The sequence below is a fragment of the Rhopilema esculentum genome, chromosome 14 (assembly GCF_057945365.1).
Source record: "Rhopilema esculentum isolate cy_ngs chromosome 14, ASM5794536v1, whole genome shotgun sequence".
Lineage (NCBI taxonomy): Eukaryota > Metazoa > Cnidaria > Scyphozoa > Rhizostomeae > Rhizostomatidae > Rhopilema > Rhopilema esculentum.
Genome location: NC_142828.1, coordinates 2,449,465 through 2,458,352, shown reverse-complemented (window position 1 = coordinate 2,458,352; position 8,888 = coordinate 2,449,465). Strand labels below are relative to the sequence as shown.

Below are 8,888 nucleotides of genomic sequence, written 5' to 3'. Positions count from 1 at the left end.
CTTTCTTTTCTTCAGCTAAAATGATAAAATGACGATTCTGATCATATGTAAGAGTTTAAGGATGGAATTAGCCAAAAAATTTCACCTGAAAAATCGACCAATTTTCCAAGGCTATAGGCTTACGTTTTTCGCAATTTGGAGTGCGCCTAAAAAAGACTCTTTTCTCCAAATACACACTTTCTTTTCTTCAGCTAAAATGATAAAATGACCATTATGATCATATTTAAGAGTTTCAGGATGAAAATAGCTAAAAAAATTTCACCTGAAAAAATCGACCAATTTTCTAAGGCTATAGGCTTACGTTTTTCGCAATTTTGAGTGCATTTGAGAAATATTCTTTTCTCCAAAAATACACTTTCTTTTCTTCAGCTAAATTGATAAAATGACGATTCTGATCATATGTAAGAGTTTAAGGATGGAATTAGCCAAAAAATTTCACCTGAAAAATCGACCAATTTTCCAAGGCTATAGGCTTACGTATTTCGCAATTTTGAGTGTGTTTGAGAAATAGTCTTTTCTCCAAAAATACACTTTCTTTTCTTCAGCTAAAATGATAAAATGACGATTCTGATCATATGTAAGAGTTTAAGGATGGAATTAGCCAAAAAATTTCACCTGGAAAAACGACCAATTTTCCAAGGCTATAGGCTTACGTTTTTCGCAATTTGGAGTGCGTTTGAGAAATATTCTTTTCTCCAAAAATACATTTTCTTTTCTTCAGCTAAAATGATAAAATGACGATTCTGATAATATATAAGAGTTTAAGGATGGAAATAGCTAAAAAAATTTCACCTGAAAAATCGACCAATTTTCCAAGGCTATAGGCTTACGTATTTCGCAATTTTGAGTGTGTTTGAGAAATAGTCTTTTCTCCAAAAATACACTTTCTTTTCTTCAGCTAAAATGATAAAATGACGATTCTGATCATATGTAAGAGTTTAAGGATGGAATTAGCCAAAAAATTTCACCTGGAAAAACGACCAATTTTCCAAGGCTATAGGCTTACGTTTTTCGCAATTTGGAGTGCGCCTAAAAAAGACTCTTTTCTCCAAATACACACTTTCTTTTCTTCAGCTAAAATGATAAAATGACCATTATGATCATATTTAAGAGTTTAAGGATAGAAATAGCCAAAAAATTTCACCTGAAAGAACGACCAATTTTCCAAGGCTATAGGCTTACGTTTTTCGCAATTTGGAGTGCGCCTAAAAAAGACTCTTTTCTCCAAATACACACTTTCTTTTCTTCAGCTAAAATGATAAAATGACCATTATGATCATATTTAAGAGTTTAAGGATAGAAATAGCCAAAAAATTTCACCTGAAAAAACGACCAATTTTCCAAGGGTATAGGCTTACGTTTTTCGCAATTTGGAGTGCGCCTAAAAAAGACTCTTTTCTCCAAATACACACTTTCTTTTCTTCAGCTAAAATGATAAAATGACCATTATGATCATATTTAAGAGTTTAAGGATGGAATTAGCCAAAATTTTTAACCTGGAAAAACGACCAATTTTCCAAGGCTATAGGCTTACGTTTTTTGCAATTTTGAGTGCGTTTGAGAAATATTCTTTTCTCCAAAAATAAAATTTCTTTTCTTCAGCTAAAATGATAAAATGACCATTATGATCATATTTAAGAGTTTAAGAATTGAATTAGCCAAAAAATTTCACCTGGAAAAACGACCAATTTTCCAAGGCTATAGGCTTACGTTTTTCGCAATTTGGAGTGCGCCTAAAAAAGACTCTTTTCTCCAAATACACACTTTCTTTTCTTCAGCTAAAATGATAAAATGACCATTATGATCATATATAAGAGTTTAAGAATTGAATTAGCCAAAAAATCTCACCTGCAAAAACGACCAATTTTCCAAGGCTATAGGCTTACGTTTTTCGCAATTTTGAGTGTGTTTGAGAAATATTCTTTTCTCCAAAAATACATTTTCTTTTCTTCAGCTAAAATGGTAAAATGACGATTATGATCATATATAAGAGTTTAGGGATGGAAATAACCAAAAAAATTTCACCTGGAAAATCGACAAATTTTCAAAGGCTATAGGCTTACGTTTTTCGCAATTTTGAGTGTGTTTGAGAAATATTCTTTTCTCCAAAAATACATTTTCTTTTCTTCAGCTAAAATGGTAAAATGACGATTATGATCATATATAAGAGTTTAGGGATGGAAATAACCAAAAAAATTTCACCTGAAAAAACGACCAATTTTCCAAAGCTATAGGCTTACGTTATTTGCAATTTTGAGTGCGTTTGAGAAATATTCTTTTCTCCAAAAATACACTTTCTTTTCTTCAGCTAAAATGATAAAATGACCATTATGATCATATTTAAGAGTTTAAGAATTGAATTAGCCAAAAAATTTCACCTGGAAAATCGACCAATTTTCCAAGGCTATAGGCTTACGTTTTTCGCAATTTTGAGTGCGTTTGAGAAATATTCTTTTCTCCAAAAATACATTTTCTTTTCTTCAGCTAAAATGGTAAAATGACGATTATGATCATATATAAGAGTTTAGGGATGGAATTAGCCAAAAAATTTCACCTGAAAAAACGACCAATTTTCCAAAGCTATAGGCTTACGTTATTTGCAATTTTGAGTGCGTTTGAGAAATATTCTTTTCTCCAAAAATACACTTTCTTTTCTTCAGCTAAAATGATAAAATGACCATTATGATCATATTTAAGAGTTTAAGAATGGAATTAGCCAAAAAATTTCACCTGGAAAAACGACCAATTTTCCAAGGCTATAGGCTTACGTTTTTCGCAATTTTGAGTGCGTTTGAGAAATATTCTTTTCTCCAAAAATACATTTTCTTTTCTTCAGCTAAAATGGTAAAATGACGATTATGATCATATATAAGAGTTTAGGGATGGAATTAGCCAAAAAATTTCACCTGAAAAAACGACCAATTTTCCAAAGCTATAGGCTTACGTTATTTGCAATTTTGAGTGCGTTTGAGAAATATTCTTTTCTCCAAAAATACACTTTCTTTTCTTCAGCTAAAATGATAAAATGACCATTATGATCATATTTAAGAGTTTAAGAATTGAATTAGCCAAAAAATCTCACCTGCAAAAACGACCAATTTTCCAAGGCTATAGGCTTACGTTTTTCGCAATTTTGAGTGTGTTTGAGAAATATTCTTTTCTCCAAAAATACATTTTCTTTTCTTCAGCTAAAATGGTAAAATGACGATTATGATCATATATAAGAGTTTAGGGATGGAAATAACCAAAAAAATTTCACCTGGAAAATCGACCAATTTTCCAAGGCTATAGGCTTACGTTTTTCGCAATTTGGAGTGCGTTTGAGAAATATTCTTTTCTCCAAATATACAATTTCTTTTCTTCAGCTAATATGGTAAAATGACGATTATGATCATATGTAAGACTTTAAGGATAGAAATAGCCAAAAAATTTCACCTGGAAAAACGACCAATTTTCCAAGGCTATAGGCTTACGTTTTTCGCAATTTGGAGTGCGTTTGAGAAATATTCTTTTCTCCAAAAATACAATTTCTTTTCTTCAGCTAAAATGATAAAATGACGATTCTGATAATATATAAGAGTTTAAGGATGGAATTAGCCAAAAAATTTCACCTGAAAAAACGACCAATTTTCCAAGGCTATAGGCTTACTTTTTTCGCAATTTTGAGTGCGTTTGAGAAATATTCTTTTCTCCAAAAATACATTTTCTTTTCTTCAGCTAAAATGATAAAATGACGATTCTGATAATATATAAGAGTTTAAGGATGGAAATAGCTAAAAAAATTTCACCTGAAAAAACGACCAATTTTCTAAGGCTATAGGCTGACGTTATTTGCAATTTTGAGTGCGTTTGAGAAACACTCTTTTCTTCAAATATACACTTTCTTTGCTTTAGCTAAAATGATAAAATCGTCTTTTATGGCCATGAAGAATTATCACTCGAATCAAATTCGAACATTCCCGCTGCAACGCCAAATTATATCCAGGCCTCTAAACGTTTCGAATAATTTGGCGATACAAACAACAAATTTCCTTTCTCCTCTTCTCTTTCTAGGAATAGTTTTTATTTCTTCCTTTTGTTCACGTTGTATCTTCACCTGCAAAAACGACCAATTTTCCAAGGCTATAGGCTTACGTTTTTCGCAATTTTGAGTGTGTTTGAGAAATATTCTTTTCTCCAAAAATACATTTTCTTTTCTTCAGCTAAAATGGTAAAATGACGATTATGATTATGAAGGCTATAGGCTTACTTTTTTCGCAATTTGGAGTGCGTTTGAGAAATATTCTTTTCTCCAAAAATACAATTTCTTTTCTTCAGCTAAAATGATAAAATGACGATTCTGATAATATATAAGAGTTTAAGGATGGAATTAGCCAAAAAATTTCACCTGAAAAAACGACCAATTTTCCAAGGCTATAGGCTTACTTTTTTCGCAATTTTGAGTGCGTTTGAGAAATATTCTTTTCTCCAAAAATACATTTTCTTTTCTTCAGCTAAAATGATAAAATGACGATTCTGATAATATATAAGAGTTTAAGGATGGAAATAGCTAAAAAAATTTCACCTGAAAAAACGACCAATTTTCTAAGGCTATAGGCTGACGTTATTTGCAATTTTGAGTGCGTTTGAGAAACACTCTTTTCTTCAAATATACACTTTCTTTGCTTTAGCTAAAATGATAAAATCGTCTTTTATGGCCATGAAGAATTATCACTCGAATCAAATTCGAACATTCCCGCTGCAACGCCAAATTATATCCAGGCCTCTAAACGTTTCGAATAATTTGGCGATACAAACAACAAATTTCCTTTCTCCTCTTCTCTTTCTAGGAATAGTTTTTATTTCTTCCTTTTGTTCACGTTGTATCTTCAAATTGTAGTTAATTTAGTTTTATATGTCGAATGTAAATTAAAACAGGGTTGCTATGTATTCCCATGCTCCCTGTGGTATCGCCTGGTTAATTCGTGTATGTTTTGTAAAAAATTTATGTGAATATAAAAAAAATGATAAAAGGACGATTGTGATGATATGTAAAAGTTTAAGCATGGCCTTAGCCAGAAATCTTCATCTGGACAAATCGACCAATTTTCCAAGGCTATAGTCTATAGTCTGTAGAAGAACTTTTTGGCCCCTACATACGAATCTGATAATTTTCATCAATCACCAAGAAAGCCTTTCATTTTAATGATCCACCTAAAAATAGTTTTGCCGCACTTTTTAACAGCACAGAACCTTCAGATGGCTTTAAGATGTAAAAATTTCCGGAATGAGTCAATCGGCACAGTTTTTATCTAGAGAAAAGAGGCTTTGTGAAGAGGGTGCGAGTCATTCATGTATCGTGACAGCCTTTCCTATCAACCTCATTGAGCCGTATGACTTTTCCAAAGGTTTCCATAGGTCCTCCTTCTTAATGTTTCAAAATTCCGGTCACGTCTTCAATGAGGCTAAGCCGCCTGCTAATTATTTTGTGGGCACTTAATTCGCATCATGATGGCATTAGTGGCCAGAAAGAAATCTCTTTTTTGCATGTTCTTGAAGCAGAAATGCCAATACCACAAGGGTAATGCAACAGTACCGATGCCATGTTACGATAAACATCCATGTTTCATGATAAACTTAGTTGAATAATCAAATTTTCGGACGACCCAGGCGAATCAATGTCGGATGCACTTTTTGAGGCAGGGAGAACAAATCGATTTAACATCCGAATGATGTTTCTTGTAACCGCAGCTGAATAGAGCAAAGAGAACAATAGTGACATATCCACCACGGCTTGTATTAGACAGATGCCTGCTTAATTTGATTACTATACAGTAAATATAATTATGGCTTTTTATTGCTTCTAAAGGTCACAATTAGGGGAATTTCACTATAGCTTCCCCGTATATGCAAAAGTAATGTTCATCGGCTCTATAAAATGACAACTTCAGCAAAATAGAATCATACGTAAATAGTAAACAGCTTTCGTAAATAAAATTATGGCTTTTTACTGCTCCTAAAGGTCACAATTAGGGGAATTTCACTATAGCTTCCCCGTATATGCAAAAGTATGTTCATCGGCTCTATAAAATGACAACTTTAGCAAAATAGAATCATAAGTGAATAGTAAATAGCTTTAGTAAATAAAATTATGGCTTTTTACTGCTCCTAAAGGTCACAATTTGGGACTTTTATTCTATAACTTTTCCGGCATGGCCTAAGATAAGCTCATCGGTTTTATATTTTGACAAATTCAGCAAAATAGAATCAATTGGATAAACCTAACTAATGTTTCTATGGCAATATTTAATGGTAATGTCAAAGATAGTCAAAAGTTTTTAATTTGCAAAACATTGGAGTATAAATCGCTCAATTAAAACATGATTTTTTGTATCACAAAAGGCAAATGAAAACCTGAAGATGGGAACTGTTACATCAACATCTGAATTTGTCAAATTCGACAAAAAACGCTCGCAATTGAGGTAAGACCAGACAATTTATTACATATGGTGTTTTAAGGTCGTAATAGTTAATTCACGTGCCCAAGGCATTTCATTTTAATTCTACATTGGAATTCCACTACGTGAGTTAAATAGCCAGATAAATGTTTATTATACCTAGAGTGCATTATACGGAGAGTATTCCAAGGCAGCAGACATTATGTTCAAAGTTGCTAGCAGCTCGAAATAAGCAAAGTTCGTAACAATTATATTTTTCTGGAAACTGTCAACAGACCAATCTTAGGTTTATCGTTTGAATGATAAATGGTAGTTTACTACTATATTGGCAAAAGCTGAGCCACGCCTCACGCCTTTCGCCTTATACCCCACACCCCAAGCCTCACGCCCGTTTCCTTACGCCCCACGCATCACATCTCACGCCCTATACCTCATGCCCCATGCCTCACATCCCACGCCACATCCCCCTCAGATATGCCCCTATTGGTGGGAGTTCGGTTTGCCAAACAAATTTTTTCCGTACTAAGGAACCTCATGAATGAATGTCTATGAAAGGCAGGAATATGCTTGTGAATCTTTGATCACAATCACGAGGCGACATAAGATCGTTTTCGAAAGAGTTTTTACAAGAAGCCATGGCTTAAACGAACCAGTGGAAATTTTGCTGGAAGTAGAGGCAGTTGCAAAACGCATGCAATGAAAAAATAGCACACGGATACACGACGAAGAGGCTATAAAAAAGGAAGAGAAAGACTGATAATTATTTGATTATTTTTTCAGGAACCTCAAGTTTCTGTATAACATTCTATAGAATCAGAAAGCAACTTCCAAAGGGTGTCAATTTTTCATTGCAGCAAAACAGATGCTATCTGTCACCGTACACTTTGTTTCAAAATAGAAATAGTGATAAAATAGTCACCCCTTTCACGAATGGATTTGCGGGCTTTGCTACAAATGCCCTTAAATGGAGTGTTGCAATGTCGCGGGAAAAAGTCTTATCTTCTACGTCATAATTCTCACGGCATGATCCCAAACCAAGGCCCATTTCCCATCCTTTGAACACCTTTGGCGGATTAGGTCACGTGATTAGGTGTTTTTACCAGTGGGCTTTAGTTGCGGGTCAAGCGCGATTCATTCATGTTTCAAATTACACAGGCTGCCACAACCGCTGTAGAAATGCAAAGTTAATGCGAGGCCACGCAACGATCGAGCACTTTAGAAAGAACGCTATCAGAGGCGGATGGGCAATTGTTGGCTCCATTGAAACGAAAATTTTATAGCATCAAAGCACAACAACTGGTAAATAAACGAGTTGATTGTTTGGTGTAAGATACAGCTTTGTTTGCGAGGGATCAAAACCTAGCTTGGATATAAAATCACGACGGCATATCATTGACAAGAGAAAGCCCTGAAAACAAGTCAGCGCCAGTCTTCCGTGACAAAGGTTGTGTTGTTCGAGAGACATCAGTAGCTTGGAGAAGTGGAAAAAGACCGGGGAAGGCTTACTTACGATTTTCTGGATTTTGGCTGAAAAGAGTTTCCTGTGTTTGCTACCCACGGGCGAAAATATTTCTAAAATACTTTGGATATTTGCGAAACCAGACTTTTTACTAGTGGTGAGATCTGAGGCAAAGAAAAGTTGAGGGAAATGTCAAGTCAAAAGGAAGGAGCGAACCGACCAATGGGGTATGGTTTAACAGCCGAGCTTGAGTTGAAAAAAATGGAGAAATACAACGCCGAGGAGGAACGGAGTGCTTTAGCATGGATAGAGGCGGTGCTCGATAAACCTGGTCTATTCGACGACATCACGGGGCCAAATGCCGTGCATTCGATACTCAAAGATGGCATCATTCTTTGCGAGCTGATTAATGTCTTACAACCTGGCAGCATCCGAAAAGTCAATCATCAAAAAATGCCATTTTTCAAGATGGAAAATATTGGGAATTTTCTATCGGCTTGTGAATCATATGGTGTCTCAAAGTGTGATCTGTTTCAAACGGTCGATCTATTTGAATATAGAAACATGGTCGCAGTTATAAACGGTATACATGCATTGGGAAGGAAAGCGCATACCAAATATTCGGGCCCTGCACTCGGACCTAGAGAAGCAACAAGGAACGTACGAGAATTCACCGATGACCAACTAACGGCTGGGAAAGGGATTATTGGTTTGCAGATGGGTACAAACAAGTTGGCGAATGCTGCTGGGATTAATATGGGAAAATCGCGTGGCATTACAAGCAATCACTGACGACATTCAGCGATTGGACAATCCTTTCTAGGTGTGGATAATTCAGTATTTCCTCGAGCTCAGAAACTGATTATAGCTATTGCTCGTGCAAGCTATGAATTCAACGCCTTTAATCTTAGCTAAAGTATTTAATGAATAAATGAAATGATATTTTTCATTTAATTATATTTTTTAGTTGACATTCATAAGTTCTAAGTTCA

The 8,888-nt window shown here is 34.6% G+C and overlaps 1 protein-coding gene across 1 annotated transcript; it reads left to right on the top strand.

Annotated features, from left to right (window-relative positions):
* Positions 1-7,569: 7,569 nt before the first annotated feature.
* Positions 7,570-8,888, top strand: LOC135695887 (myophilin). The gene has a single exon (XM_065215096.2). The coding sequence runs from the start codon at positions 8,086-8,088 to the stop codon at positions 8,686-8,688; it is 603 nt and encodes a 200-aa protein (XP_065071168.1). The 5' UTR covers positions 7,570-8,085; the 3' UTR covers positions 8,689-8,888.